We start from the raw sequence: 16530 nt of genomic DNA, 5'->3' as shown, positions 1-16530 counted from the left end.
AGGAGGGGAGAGATTGCCTGAGCGTGACTGGCTGATCTGGGCTACACTGGGACAGGGAGAAGGAAGAGCCACTGCTCTGGTGACTGACAGCTCTGGTTATCCCTGCTAAAATGGGTCTGGCATTTGAGTGAGTTACTAGAGTGTGTACAGTTATAGTGGAAGCAATACAGCCATTCATAAACAACTGCTTCCGTGAAGCCAGCTGTAAAAACAACGATGCTTGCCTGGGAGGTGAGAGGGCAAAACCTTAGCAGAAAGGAGTATAAATAAGGAATAAATTGTTACCTTTGTCTAAGTGACTGAAATAGCTGTTCTCTGAAGGCTTTGTCTTAATGACCAGCTCTGATTAACTGGAGTTGTCACTTTATTCAGCAAAACTTAAAGTCTGCATATCGTGCCTTTTTACAGCAGGTTTCTCATTCCAGTTTTGTTTTAAAGTCTAGAAATGGTGCCTAAAATGAATAAGTCAACAAGAGAAAGCTCTGCAGAAAGCACACTAGATGCTTGCTCCAGCAATTAATGGTAGCATTTAATTACAGACAAATTAGGAGGTATTTCAGCTCATATTTTTCTCCACTGAAATTCAAAGATTTGGATTTTTAAAAAGCCTCAGTCTGAACTTGAACTGTCTGTTGTGAAGTCCTGGGGTGCTGTAACATAAATAATTTGGTAATTGAAATTCTGCAAAGCCAGTAGAAGAGAGGAGGTGGCAAGAACCAGTAGGAGGGGTGAGAGAAATCACTGGCACCAATGTCCATAGTTATCACTCTAAACCTTGATCAGGCTTAAAGCTTCCTTTTCTCTCTTCTTTTTAATGTTTGGGGTTACTACATGTGCTTAAGAAGGTATCTGAGGCTGTGTGCCCTTCTGCTCAGGCAATTCTAGATGGCCAGGAGAAAACCCTGCACAGGAGGAATTCAGTTCCTTGTAATAACATGATACAGCTGGAGTGATTTGGTTGTATCTTTTAGTAGCTAAGAAACCTCTCTGTGAGCTGAGTTATTAAAAGGAATTTCCTTACAGGGCTCAGGAGATTCTTGGTATCCAAGTTCATCTTGAAAGACTATAATGGAATGTTTAGTTTTATTTAGAACAATAAATTTAAACATGGGATTCAGAAAATAATACTGGAGGTTCCGAAAGACCTGCCTGAATATTTTAGTTGACTGTTATTTCTGCTGGTGTCCTCTGTGCACTTTCTCTTTGTGTTTTATCCTCCATAAACATTTCAGAAGAGAACCGTGGAGGTGGTTCTGAAACACAGCACACAGTGCTGTCAAATGGATATTGGACTCTGGAAGTGGAGTTTAGTTCAGATTTTAAATTTCTCCTCTTCCAACTTAGAAAAGGAAGAAACAATTCCCAACAAACATCAACACTGCCACCTGAAAATGTTTAAAAACACCTTTGAATATCAAACTTGCTTCTTACACTTTAATGTTTACAAGTAAAAGCACAAACCATGATCACAAGGTAAAATTTCAAAAGCAGCTAATTGCTTTAGCACGCTGGAGAATGTTACATTCTCAGAGTTCTTAAAAAGCTGTAGTCCTGCTTTTAGGCAGCAGTTCATGCTTTTAAAACCTTTGAGATATTTAAAAAGCATTTTATCTTATTTCTCTTTTTCCTTTCAGCTTATTTTCCTTGTGATTATTCTTGCTATCCCTGCTTATTTTCCCTCTTGTTATGGAAATTTATCCATGTTACATTAGTATTGATAGTTGGTTAATTATAAGCCTCAGTAGGGTTTGTAGTTTACCAACAATATACTCAAAAATCATAGTTTTAAAGGAAGGTTTTCAGTTAGATGTATAAAATCAAGAAGTTATGTGAAATATAATGTATCACAGAAGGAAAATAGTTTTTGTAAGTTTCTCGTTTATGTATTTTGAGATTTTTTTTTTTTGTTGTTCATCAGAAATGCTCTGAATTCCTTCCTGAGATAGGGAAAAAAGGAGACAGTCGGAGAGATGATTTTTCAGAAATGCTGACTGGGCTCTACCAGGTTGTGAGACAGAGGAAGGTGTGTGCCTACTGCTTTGTGCATTTGTAAGCCTCAGAGACTTTCATTTAAAAATGAGAAAACAAATAATGGGAAAAAGTTCAAAGATGAGGGAAACAGGAAAATGTGTTGGTGATTACTATATGTCTTTCCTGGCTGGTGTATTTATTAGTTCATATTAAGATAGGTGGATAGATGTGGGAAGAATCCTGATAGAGGTGCGTTTGTCAGTCCTGTGGACAGAAGAGGAAGGTCTGCTGCTCATATAAAAGTCTCTGTCAATAAGGTAGAAGAATTTGGGGCAGAATCTAGATCTGGGTCCTTCATTAATACTTCTTACTTCCTTCAGTAAGTAGTGAAGAATTCATATTCTCTTAAATAAAGATTTTGCTTTGCCTGAAACATCTTGTCCGTAGCAGTCCCTGGCCTTTTGCTGTGTGAAAATACATGAAAATACCAAGACATTGTCTGTGATAATTATGATTAGCTTAATTACTTTCTGTATAATTGTTTCTCAAGATGACCTCCTTTTTGATGGCTTTTATTCATTTATTTTAAGGGGAAAAAAAGACTTAATTGGAATTGTAAATTACAGAGACAAAGGGTATGTTATGGGAAGTAGGTCCAGATCTGTCTGTGTCAGGCAGTGGCTGCTGGTTTTTATATTCCTAAGATTCATGGAGAAAAATAATTTAAACTGATACAGTATGTGTGTGCCCAAGGTAATATCAACAACCAATATATTATTTCAAAATCTGGTGAATTCCTTTATGGAGGATTAGTTTATATAGTGTGGGGAACTCTGAAAAGAAAATAGAATTGTGTATTGATGCCTTTAGAAATATTATTTGAGGGCAATAAAATGTTCCCTGAAATTCCCTCCTGAGTGGAAGAAATGGAGTTTGTTTGCAGTAATTGCATTTTCCAGCATTTGCTTTCGCGCTTTCCAATATGAGTTAAGCCAATTGGAACCTGTGATTTTGTTTTGCTTATTGGCAAAAGTACCATGTAAATTGATCTGTGATGCATTTATAGAGAATGCTTTGAAAATTCTGAAATGGAGATGGCTTTCTCTTATTAGATTTAGATAGTATTAGGGTTCATTTTTATATTTTAGCCTAATGTAATAGTAACCAAAAATGTTCCTTTTCAATTTAGTCTAAATTAAGTTCAAGGAGAACATTTCGACTTAGCCCCACTGGCACTGTGAAGGCAGAGTTTATGTTCTCGGCCTTGGTATTTGAAGTTCAAGATTGGGAGCCATTTGAAACCACACAATGTGCTGAAATTGGTGTAAAACTTTTCAGCCCTGGCACATTAAAGTCTTGATTGCAAGAGAATAGATGAAGTTCTGTTAGGTAAAACAGAACATGTTTCTCTATATTTACAGTATAAGTGCACTACAGACCCTAAACTACAGGGGGTTAGATGCAAATGTCCCTATAAATGTAAATATGGGGTTTAGAGGAACACCCTTCAGCTCTGCCAGACAAAAGATGTTCTTGCCTGAAAATCTCATATTATTTTTTTAAAGTGAACACCAGTTCCCTTAAAGGATCTCTTTAAAAGGGCTCACAGCACCAGCACAGTCATGGTAGTCCTGTAGGTATGGCTTTGCTGTGGGAGAGAGGACAGTAGCAGGAGCTACCATTAATGCGAGATGCACTTGTAAAAATGAGGGGGACAAACAAGGCTACTGCAAATTCCAGGGAGGGTGGGGTTCTCAGAGTTTGCTGAATTTAAAGGGAAACTTCACAGCTGTCAGCTCTTTTGATTTTAGGTTAGGTGATTTCTTTCTTTTTTCCTCTTGAAAGCTTCATCTTTTAGGTTGCATAATTAAAAGCCTGAAAAGAAAGCCTTTCCAGGGACTAGCAAGCAATCTGTGCTGCTTGTGTTTCAGATTTCATAATTTTAAAGTCAATTTGGGGGACTTTTTACACCTAAAGTTGGCAGTGCTGTGAGCTGCAAAATCTGGAGGCTTTTTTTTGGTTTGTTTTTGAGGTTAGACTAAATGAAACCTTCAGATTCTGTTTCAAAACAAAGAAATCTCATGTATTAATTGTTAAAACTTTAGTGAAGCTTTCCACGTTTCAAGAAAAAAATGTTTCAATAACAGTGAAATTCGAAAACAACCTGGAGATCAAAACCCAGCGCAAGTTACGTCAGAATAATCCTTAAGGAAGCCGTGGAACACCGAAGTGAAACAAAAGCTTGTCACTTATGTCATGCTGCATTTTCCCTTTTAGCAGACAGGAGAAGGATATTAATCACAAACAGTTACATTAGAATAATGTTATGGTTGAGACATAAATACATAAAAGCAAGGAATTGTTACCCATGTCAGAGCATCGTTCAGTCAGACCCGTAGCCGAGTGGGTCCTGCGGGGTTCGTGCTGCACGTGGCGATGTTTTGGCCCAGCGTTGTGCAAAATTAACTACATTTACCTGCAGAAGAGAGAATGAGTGGAAACCCTTGGTGCTGCAGCATCAGACTCCTCTGAAGTGCCCGTGCAGGTCCCCGGGAGAGGAGCCCGTTCCCTGCAGCACCGAGGCGGCGTTCGCTCAGTCCTTCCTTGCTTTCATGGGTTTATGGCTCGACCCTGGCGTTATTGTAACGTAGTTTTTTGTGTTTAATGTTTCTCAGACTTGGTTTTCCATTTGCCAGCATGGAAGAAATCCTAATGCATGAGTTTCAGAGGAGAAGGTAGCAGACTCTGAACCTGCTGTGTGGCTCGATCCGCAAGTGTGAGTATTAACGCTGGAGCTGTCAGGCCTTGTGAAAATTAATGAAGCCTGACGGTTACAGAGGGAAAGGTCAGAGGCAGAGCTTGCACTTACCTAACATTTCTGTTTTGTTGCGTCTAACAGCGTTTTCAACAAAGGGGAGCTTTAATGTACAAGCTTCAGATTTATCACAGGAATTTAAGGGTCTCAGCCTTTGCTTCTCCCTGTGCTGTGGTCTGATGTTTTCTTTGCATAAAGGCAAAACAGTTAAATTTTCATTCATCTTCTCCTCTTGCTGCGTTGCTTGTGTGTGTTTTGCCTTTATTTCTACTTCTCCAAAATTTCATTTTGGAGGGGAAAAAAAAAAGGCATCTGAACTGATGGTGGAGTACTTTCCACTTGGAAGATTTTGAGAGATCTTGTACTGCAGTCCTTTGTACTATTTTAGAAACATGTTCTGGTTTTGTGCATGTTCTGTCTTTTATTTGCCCGCTTTTTTTTGTTTCTAATTGTTTCATTGTGTAGGTTTCTACAGACACAGAGAGCTAAAATGCTTAGAAGTTCATGGGTTACATTTTCAGCCGGTATGTTGGTTGACATCAGTTTTAGCTGTTCCATCGAGGGCTTTTTGTGAGGGCTGATTTGATTAAAACAGCCAGCATACTTTCACAGTTGTTGGTCAGTCTCATCCTAGAAAAGATGTCGAGATTTTTCCTACCCAGTTTTAGATCTTGGAATTTAGATTGGATCGTTGGTGAGATAAGTCCAGCTTATTATGTGAAAGCTTGACTCTGTGCAACTGTACTTACACAGTCTAAGTCATTTGCTGCTGCCATGGGAGAAATCAGAGCTTTGAGATATTCTGTTTTCTTTTTGAAAAGGAGCTTCTGTGTGTTGTGACTGTGCTGACCATGGCCCTGAGATGCTATGGGCTTTCCATGAGAATTCTCTGTGTGAAGAGTTACAGAGCTGCTGACCAGTGTCGGGCTGGGCCCATTGGTAGGCAGCTGGGCTGGACAACTGCTGCCAGCCTGTGCTCCTGTGGGGACTGGAATTCCATGGGAACAATGCCAAATCTGCTCCTTCAAGTGTTTATCCCTGGACGTGTATGGTGTTGGTTATAGGGTGAATGCTCCATGACCAGTTGTGCACTGTTGAAGCATATATGATACACCATAAACTTGAGATGATTCACCAGCACACACATCTTTTATACAGATTTCTCTCTTTTTGGAGGGACTAGGATTTGTACTTCAAGCTTTCTCAGCCTGTTTCTCAGCATATGGCCAAAGGGTTTATGAGGCTATGAAATGGGCATGAAAAAGGCTTCGTGTTTCATGGAAGTGTTGTGTGGTTTGAATAGTTAATGCATGCATATGCATATTCAGAGCTTCACATCAAAAGCACTTGCATATCATTTGTGTGTAAATACAGGTTTCTACCGCTATATAGACAGCTAGTATCACATTATTTCATATTCCCCTACTTCCCTGTGGGGTTTGCAGGTAACAGTAGTCAAAAAATAATGTGATTTTCTATTTTTGTAGGGACTCAGCAGTTAACGTTCGCTGCCAGTCAGACTCCTTTTCATGTCTGGCAGCTCCACAGAACTTGGGTTGTGTGACTAAATTGTACTCATATGAAGCATGCCTTTAAAATGGGAATGGCTGTTCAGCAGATTAAGGACTCCTAGGATCCAAGTACTTAAGGTGAACTTTAAAAAAACCCCCACTGAATCACCTACTTATATAGGTTAAAAAAACCCCACAGCCCCCCAAGCTTCCCCCCTCATCCCATGTAATAGATATATTTAAAGTCAGTCTGTTGTTCAGCTGACACTTTGAGTAGTGTAAGTGGCTGCAGCCAGCAATAGAACTCCTGCCTTACCAGCATTCACAGACACCCTTTCCTTTTTTTGCTACATTGGTTTTCATCTGGATCAGTTTTCTGATCCACTCTATTCTGTGGCCACCAAATCCTTGTGTTGACAAAGAGTAAAGGTGAGCACTTGGGGGCAAAGGTACTTGGGACTGTAGCTTGAGGGTTGACTCGTTAGACAAGAAGTCACAGAAATTTTCTGAGACTCCCAGATTAATATATTTACTGTAAACAATTCCTTTTTTACTGTTCGCAGTTAACTATCCTTGCCTTTATTTGAGCAGGAGCAATATTGACCTTTTTGGCTTCCAGAAGAGAACAACTTGGCTAATTGCAGTATTTTCTTGATCGATGGTTGCATTGTGCCCTTGCTTGTGCTGTTGAGGGCAGATGTTGGGTGAGATGTTGCTCATCTTACCCAAAATGATAGATATATTTTGAAGAAGCACACATACACACCCTGTGTGTGTATATACACCTAAATATGCTGGGGTTCAAATACTCTAGTGTAGGTAACTCTACTTCACAGACTTAGTGCCCTGATCATTTTTAGTAGTTGTAATTTTAGCCTTTTGATCTCACCTGTTATGCACTTAAGTATTTTAAATAAACTCAGTTATTATGCTGAGAGTTGATATTTGGGTTTTCTGAAGTGCTTGTCCCAGCAAACAAATCAAACTTTTTATAGTTTGGAAAAGGAGTCTTCGCAGTAAAAATTAGAATGAATTATATTACCGATGCATGATGGAAGATTTGATAGTTAGGAAATTAGACTAATAAAACCCAAATGTAGCTAACAAAGATTTAGTGAAGGAAAATAAGGAAATGCCCTTCAACCTGTGTGTTGTTCTGTACAGGCAACACTGATGTAGATATGCAGAGATTAATCTGGTCAAGATGAAACTAAATTACCATGGAGTAGGAGATTTTTGAATATGACTCTTAATGCTTCCATGTTAAACACAAGGTCAACAGGTTATAGACAAAGGGCAGATCTGCCAAAAGAAAACACACCGAAATATTTCATAAATAGTGTTAGAGAGAATGGATGTTGTGCACTGTCACAACACGTCTCAAGAAGGAAGAACGTGAATGTGATGAATAAATGAGCTAATCTTATTGCAGGTAATTTATTACTGTGATTAGTGCTATATAGTCTTTCCTCGGGGTAGAGGGAAGAAATGGATGAGATTTCCTCTTGCTGCTGCCCTCCCTTGGCATGGGCCTGGCTTTTGGTGTGTTTGCCTTTTGGTGAGTGGTGTTGCCCCTTGATAGCTCCTGAGCCAGCACCAGAAAGCCAGAGCAAAGAAATACTGTTTGGTTTCCCTACTGCTTTCAGGTGCTTAAATGACATCTACAGTGTTGCACTTACACGTTTTAATAATTACTGATGCCACCATTAGTTTGTCTTTGTGTGCCCTGTGTGTCTTCAAAGTAAGCCCTTATTTTTAAAATGTCAAGAGAAAAAAAAACGTTGACTTCAAGCAAAAATGTTCCAGGCTTAATTGGACATAATATCAGCAAAATGTGCTGGTTTTCAAGTCTATCAAAATAAATGAGAGAAAGTGTAAAGCTCGGACATGTATCCAGTAAGATGAAAAGTTTTCTCTGCTAAAACAGGCAAATGTTGATAACTTGGCAGATACCTGAATTTAACTGCTCCATCCTACTTCTCTGGTAATATTATCACATCTAGTTTGTTTGGGGGGATTGATAGTTATGACAAGTGTATCAAATTTCATGCTGGTGGTATCTTTTATGTTTCCTGGGAGAGAAGAAAATAGCAATTCTGTCTTGTGCCCAGGAGTCACAGAGAGCAGGAATTGTAGGTACCTGCCACATTGAGTTTTTAAATAGAAATGAATTGCAGAACTGCACCTAGCACAGATGGGGAAGAGGAGGGAAGAGGGAAAAGAGTGAGGCAAAACCTGTAGAGGAGCATTTATTGCATCTCCCCAGATTTTATTCAAAAGCAGCACTGCAGAGAGTTAAGTGTATGTACAATCTGTATTTTGTTCAGACGTGAGGTGTCTGTGAAAAAGTCTGCATGGTTCTTTCAGGGGATTTGTATATTTTTGGTTTTCTATCCAGAATTAACTAATTTTGCTAAAATGATATTTGTATACATACCTTGTGTAATTCCTGTTTCTGTGCTGTAAATATTGAAAAGCAGAGGGTTTTGGCTGGTTCCCTGTGAGTCTTATTTATGGGAAGGTTAATCTTGTTATATATACTTGCAGCTTTACTTTGAAACTTACTTTAAAAAAACCCAAACAGTTAAAAGGCAAGTTTTTAAACCGGCAAGGCCACTTCTATTCAAGAGAACTGTATTCACAAGAAATGTATGACGTCTGATTTTGTCTTCCTTGGGGCAGATGTTGTGAGTCCCCAAGGTGGAAGATGGACCCATAGATTTCCACATATATTTTGCTGCCTTTATGGAAAAAAACCCAAGACAAACCCCTCAAAAAACCAGCACAACAAACCCAACCTTTTCTAAATGATTATTAGGAGTAAGCACCAAAATCAATGATTTGGTTTGAGACTGGGAAATCAAGCTTATGGTGAAGGCAGTAGAAGTTAGCTTTGATGCAAACTTAGGTGCGATTTTTGGCAAGTCACGATGGGACAGATTTTGTAAAAGAACCTAACTTCTGTGAAGACATCACAGTATGGGACTATATTTTTAAGGGAGCTCAGCAGCCAGTATGTTTATTTGGAAAACCTGGCAGTGATTGCTGGTACCAAGTGCTTGAAAATCTGTTTCTGAGCTCCAGCAATCTGGCTCTGTGGGCATGAGCCTCCTTCCAAACAGTGGTATCAGTTGCCCTGCACTGAGGTGAGCAAACCTGCATTCTTTACCTCTGACTCTCATGGTAAATGAATTAACCACATTTCCTTTTTCCTGCTGTGTTGTATTTGGCTGTTTTATGGTTTCTCCTACTCGTGTACGTCTTACAGAAACGAGATACTGCTTTAACATAATAGCAATAATAATAATATGAAAGTACATTGGAAATGAATTGATGCTTTGGAGGACAGACTAGGTGTGGAATAAATGCCACTGGAACACAAATTAATCCAAATAACAGCATACTCTAGAAAAACAACAGCACCAGCAGTCTAATTCAGTGCCTTCAGGACACACTGGTGGGGTATCCTGCGGGCTCTGGTCACCTGCCCACTGGGACAGCCACCTATCTCACTGCAGGGCACTCCTGGGGACAGGGACTGGGGGCTGCTGACCCTGACCCAGTCCCACGTCAGATTTTAGGCCAATCTTAATTCAACAGTGGTGGTTTATGCCACCGTTGGAGCTGGTTTGTTGCCTACCAGCTTGTTTTGTTTAACTCTGCAGCGCAGGCCCTTTGTTATGACATTGCTTTGTGTGACGTTCCTTTACATTTTAACACAGTTCCATTCAGTGGAGGAGAAGCAGCTTTAATGCCTTGTGCTTGACATGGAGGTGCACCCAGATCTCGGGTGTTTGGTTCTGTCACTGCTGGCTGTCTACTTATTGTGCCGGCATTGCTGGGGTGGGAGGAAAATGTGCTAATTAAGTCCTCTTTTTTGTTATTTCAGGAAACCTACCATATGAATATAAAATAGTGATTGCTGGGAATCATGAACTGACATTTGATAAGGAATTCATGGCAGACCTTGTTAAACAAGATTACTACCGCTTTCCCTCTGTGTCCAAATTGAAACCAGAGGACTTTGACAATGTTCAGTCACTCCTGACAAATAGTATTTACTTACAAGATTCAGAGGTAACAGTTAAAGGATTCCGAATATATGGTGCCCCGTGGTAAGTCTCAATTTAAACTTTCTTTGCTGTTTATTACTTTGAACCACAGCAGGAATGTTCCTGTTGAACATGCATGAAGCTGCTTTGTTGCATTGCCCTGCAGAACAGTATCAAACTTGGCTGTAAACCACCCTGAAATAGTTTCTTTTTTTTTTCCTCCTTTTTTTTTTTTTTTGTGTGTGTGTAAATAATCTCTATTTAGCCATGTGTGTGAAATAAGACAAAAGGAACTGTGACTATTCCTACCTGCTGAGTGGACTCAATGCCCACCCTGTGCTCGTGGATTTAACTGCAGTGGCATCTGAGTATGTATTAGGGAAGCTCCATTATATTCTGTGCTGTTGGGGTATTTATGTGTGCTATGCTAATAGATTAGTGTGGTAGAATTTAACTCCCACACAGCACAAGGTATAAGGCAGCAGGTGCTTTTAAGCCCTATTTTTTGATCAGTTCCAGGCATTGTTTTCTTTTCCTTGTAAAGTTGTGATAGCAAAATTTCAAGCCAGTTTTGGTGTCATTCCATCCATGTGTCAAGCATGTCATGCAGGAAAAAATTGCTGTCCCATTTTGTACTAAGGAGATTCTTCCTTGTGTTTTCTACATGCCATTTAACTGTGATGCCTGACATCTTTCTGTGTAGTCTTGGGTAGCACTTGTTTAAAATTCTCATGCTAACAACAGCCACAGTCCTTTCAGGCTTTACCAGAAACCTGAACTTGAGTGATGGTGATAATCATTCTGCTGCTTGGCATTCTCAATTGTCAGCTGAAGTACTGAGATGCTAATTTATGCACACCTATAAGAAGGGTTTATTATAAGCTTATAACTTATTTTTGATGTCAGCCTTGCTTTAAAGGTGAAAGCAGGAGAGGAAGGAGGAATGACAGGAGAAATGGGGCAAACCTATACATATATTAGAAATTTTCCCCTTCATCTCATCTCTGTTGTCTTGGCCCGCAGATTTCATGTAACACCACGCACATTGATGCTTCTGACAGTGCTTTTTTCTGGTCATATTGTGTGCATTAGTGCTGGCTAGAAAACTGATCTAGCTCTGTGTCTCACATTTTTGACTTGAGCTACTAATTTTTTAATTTAAGTTGTAGCCTTTAGCTAGTAGTTTAAATCAACCTGACACTGGTTAGCTAAAAAAAAAAAGTAATGCTCTAAATCCTGCATTATCAGCAAATTGGGAAAGATGATCTTAATTCAGGTTAAGAATCATCTCCTCAAGACATTTTGAAGTAATTTTTTTTTTTTTTGGTAATATCAGCACAGAAGGCAGGGCACATAAGGCCTTGGGTAGAGTGAGGTGGATTTGAGGCTTGCTGCAAGGTAAAGAGCTGAGGAGGGTTAGGTGCTAAGATTAAGAGTGTTCAGCCTCTTTTGTACGTATGTCTCAGACTCAGAGGGCTTCTGCAACCATCCAGTGATTAGGAAGTGTAGGCATCTTTTAAAATTTATTTGGGTCAGATTTACCTGAACTCAGCTTGCTTACAGCACTGCTGGAGAGATCTGGAGAACGCAGAATCCCCGTCTGGGGAAGAGAGAGTTTGGTATTCTGAAATGGAGAACTGTGTGACATGCCTTTACATTTACATTTATATGCACAGGCAATATGTAGTGCTCTTTTTTGTCCTCTTTTGCTTCCCAAATCTGCAATGGAAATCTGTCACCCTTTTGCCTCCAGCTGCATTTAGAAGTTCTTTCAATTTGCAGGTGTGCACACGGATTTAGAATGTTTGTTCTGAAATATTAAGGGACATCGCATCATGGTACGGAGTTGTTTTAGCCGTAAAAAGTGAATGGCATATGCATTCTGACCTAGTCATGGAAGACAAACCTGAATTATTCTTTCCTATAAGCCATTGATAACTGGATTTTTCCGATTAGTGATGCATGACAAATGCAGCTAGATTGCTGGAAATGCACACTGAGCTCCAACCAAGTGCGGATTTCTCTCTCGAAGGATGTTTCGTTTGTGTTCAGCTGTGAAAAACTGTTGTCAGAGCATGTTTTGAGCAACTGTTGGTGTGGAATTGAGGCTACTGTTTTCATCAGAGCTGTTTAGATCAATCAGCCAGTTTGTGTTCAGAGCATAAAGATGTAGTATTGTCTATACATTCTCTCTCCTTTTTTTCTTTTTTTTTTTTTTTTTAAATAATGACGGTTCCTAGAAAATGTGAAAATTCAGCCAGATTTTTGCATTTTAGCTGATGTTTGAGAGGAAGGAAAAGTCACATCAGATATTAGAAAAACCTGCTCTAATTCTATTCTGTGCCTGGAAACTGAGACAAAATGATCAGACAAGCCTGTTAGCACTTCTTAAATTTTTTTCTCTTTCCCCTCCAATCACATCTCTCTCTACTTCTATAAATCTTCAGACTACCCCAAAGGAAGAGAATCTGTGGGGGTTTGTGTGTATTTATGGGCTCCTTACCTCAGTTAGTTCTGTCACAGAAATGGAACACTGGTCATTAACCCAGAAGATGCACCAACCCTAAAACGAGATAAGTTGGCGTGTTCAATTTATGTGCACTTTTGTAAGTATTTCCAGAGGGGGAAAAAAAAAATTCTCATTTGCTGATAAAGCTACTGGTTTTAATTTAAAAAGGAGGGATCAAACCAAGAATAACAGATGTGATTCTGGAGGTTTCAGCCTGTCAGGGGTTTCTAAGAAGTAATTGCCAGAGTACTGGGAAGGCTGGCTATAAGTAATCTATCTAGAAAATGTAAATTGCCAACTCAGTGTAACTACAGAAAAGAAATATCAGTCCATATTCATTACATGTTATTACTCGTGGTACATCTGAAAGCTTTCTAAAGACCTCAGAGAATTCAAGTAGTGCCTCCTAACTTACAATTTAGCAGAATTTGTGTGTAAAAAATAACTTACAATACACGGGAGCTTTCATGTGTATTTGCAATTGGAATGTGCAGTGGTGCATAACAACAGCCTCTAAGGAGCAGAAAATTTGAATTTAGCCCTATGGTTCTGAGAGTATTTAATGGCATTAGCTGGAAGGAAGTTGAAAAGAAGAGTATCAGCCCCTAAAAGAGAAAAGTGCCAGGGTGGGACATAAATCGCATTCAGAGCTCTGTTCATTTTCAGAGGTGAAGAATGTAACTGACATTTTCACACCTTAAATAGGAGATTCTTTGATGTACCTTGAAGGAGCAAAATGGCTGAAGATTTTCCATTTGGTCTATAGATAACAATCCACAAAAACATTCCCTTCCTTTCTCTTCCTTCTGACTTTGTGCTATGAACCTGCCTTGTTTGGTGGGGAAATAATTGATAGTTTATGGAGTCAAAACTCTTAAAGATTCCAACGCAAATATTTTCTTCTTGGGAAGTTTGAGATTGAGGCTACTTATTAAACAGGACAGAAAAATACAAACAGTGATGGATATATGAAAATTTAAATTTTGGAATTGCCTTTGTGAAGTAAGTGTGAGCACAAGTCATATTGATGTATCTGTGAAAGAGTAAGGAGAGACAGTCTGTTTTTACTGCAGCTTCGGGTGCTGAATATGCATAAGTGAATAAGTTTTATTTAAATTCAAATGTTATTTTAAAATATGTCTGGGTTTTTTAGATTATATTTGAAATTGTTCATCCATGCTAAGCACTGAATTCACTATAGTATGCTGTAGACATTTGGATACAAATATTCTCACAATGTCTGTTTTCTAATGAAACTTTAAAAGCATTCAAACCACCAGAGAACTGCCGTTAACTGGAGCCAGAATTTGTTTAAACCACATTTTGACAGAAACAATTGTTCAGGGAGAATATTTTTCACTGTTTTATTTTGTTCTGTTGATCAGCTCTACAGGTAGCTTTTTTTTTTTTTTTGATTGTTTGAAAGAGAGAAATAGTTAAAAAGAAAAAGTATTCCGATGAAGTTTATTTTGTGTGCAGAGAAATTTATAGCAGTTAATTTTATGAATAATGAGGCAATAGGCTTATTTGTGGATTTTAAATTCTGTTATGCATAAAAATGTCAAAAGCTGTAAGTATAAAATAATCTCTCTAATAAAGCAATACTTTACATAATTTTTAGCTACGAAAATATATAAGCAAATGTCACCCATATCTAGCAGAAAGAAAAGTAAAGCTAAATATCTGGGACTTTCAGGCTATATATTTGTTTAGATAACTGTAGCTAGATGTATCTTTTTGAGGGAAAACTGTGTGGTATAAAAGCTAATTCAGTATAAATCAATGCATGTTAATGGTTAACGGAATCAACTTTATGGGAATAACTGAAAAGCCCCACAAAGGTAAGAGATGACAATCGATTATTTAAATAATGACTGAAATCTGTGATTTGCATCATTGTGATGAAAATCAATTCATCCTGAATGGAGCTGGGAGTAAAGCTCTTCCCTCCTGACAGGAACAGCAGCATTGTTCAGCAATATCCTGCACGTTTGTCAAGTTGTAGCTTGTTCAGGTCTCAAGAACAGAAGCACAAAGCTGGCCTCCCAGTTGCTTTTAATGAATACTAGTGGGTTTTTCCTATGTCCAAGAATTTGATCTGTAGGGTGATCCAGAGGTCAAGAACAAACAGCTCACTATCACTCACCTCTGCGAAGCCAAGGCTTTCATTTGCTTTTTTTAGTAACTCTAGAGGAAGTGCCTTAACTCTTTTTCAGAAGCAAAATTTTAATTGGCATAGGTAATGCAACCTTAAGAAAGTCGAGACAGCTTCAGCCATCTCCTTTAAAAACAATGTTTTGTGCGGTCTTTTCCTTTTCTTTTTAGACCTGTGTTAAGTTTGGGGGTCTCATCAAATGGTTTTACATCAGTTTGAAATTATTTTTCTTACTCTGTTTCTTTCTCCACTTCATTTGCAGTCATATTTTAGTAGCTCTAAGTTAGTACCTCTGCCTTGTTCTGATCAATGTTTTCAGACCCTCAGTTTATCCTGTCAGAAAAGTGTCAGAGGTGGTTTTTTTTTTTCTTTCCAATTATAAGTTTAGTAATGCATCATGGATTTTGCTGACAGTCTTCAAGTTCTTGAAATAGCAAGCAAATTAACAGCAGATATTGAGCGTGAGGACTGGAAAACCAATTGGCAACTCACATGATGGGATTCAGATACACCGATGGGTTGGAATGGATCTCATTTCTTTTATTTTCATGGTCTTAGTTGGCAATTAGCTCGTGCCTAAAAAAAGAAGGAATAGAAGTCGGACTACTCAGCAATAAAGTTCTTCTTTGCTATTTAGTAGAGAGGAAACCAGGGGAGACTGGACAGGGCTGTTGGTGTTGTACCAGTTTTTCAGGAATTCTGGCTTTCATGCACTAGAAGTCAGCAACTGAGAAAATTATTGGCAAAGACTGAAGTCTCCTGTCTGTATGTTAAACAAACACACCACCACTGCAGTGTGGTTGTGTTTAAAGGTGCAGGCTTCTGTTTCATTTTTCTTGGCATTTGTCCTCCAGGTCTCTCCATTTAGGATTGAAGAATGAATTCCCCCCCGGTCTAGAATTGCAGCGGTTTGTTTACATTTTTTGCCTTGATAGGAATGTCACTGATTTTAATTTGGTCTCCTTGATATCAGATTCACTTCCAAGTAAAAAATTGTCCTGTTTACTTTCTTTTTTTCTTCTTCTTATTTTTTTTTTTTAAATTAATGTTTGTAATTTTAAATCTATTAGCTCATAGGTAATTTTTAATACTGTGATGCAAGCCTCTCCTAGCTAATTCTTTGGAAAGCTCTGTATCCTGCACAGATCATGAAGCCTTAACCTTTCCTTCAGGCTTGACTTCAGCAGGAATAAGAATTTTAGAGTATTCATTACTAGTATAACACACAAACTGCGCCTGTTAGTGGGAGGAATTCTAGCCAGTTAAAACAGACACAAAATGGTGACTCTCCTAACTCTTTCTAATCTTTCCTAGGGTGGAAACAAGGAATTTGAATTCCTTCAGAGCAGTACCGAGCAAATGATTGTGGGAATCTGCTCTGGCTCTCTAATTCCTGCTCCATTTTCCTGGAGTTCAGTAGGTGCTGGGCAAAAAAGCAGAGGCAGGATGAGCACGAGCTGTGGTGTTTTGGGGCTGATTATTTATGGGGGTCTCCTGCTCGTAGGTTGAAGTGTGAT

The 16530-nt window shown here is 38.8% G+C and overlaps 1 protein-coding gene across 4 annotated transcripts in view; it reads left to right on the top strand.

The window, feature by feature from the left end:
* The window catches only part of MPPED2 (metallophosphoesterase domain containing 2), a 107264-nt gene that overhangs the window by 48967 nt on the left and 41767 nt on the right, over positions 1-16530 (top strand). For all 4 annotated transcript variants that reach the window (XM_051776852.1, XM_051776853.1, XM_051776855.1 and 1 more), the window contains one exon: positions 10187-10412. In XM_051776852.1, coding sequence (XP_051632812.1) covers positions 10187-10412 — 226 coding nt within the window. The remainder of the gene's footprint in view (positions 1-10186; positions 10413-16530) is intronic.

Source organism: Manacus candei, unplaced genomic scaffold (assembly GCF_025592945.1).
Source record: "Manacus candei isolate 608988 ecotype Guabito, Panama unplaced genomic scaffold, ASM2559294v1 h1tg000009l, whole genome shotgun sequence".
Taxonomy (NCBI): Eukaryota; Metazoa; Chordata; class Aves; order Passeriformes; family Pipridae; genus Manacus; species Manacus candei.
Note: the sequence above shows the minus strand (reverse complement) of the source record. Positions and strands in the feature narration are given on the sequence as shown.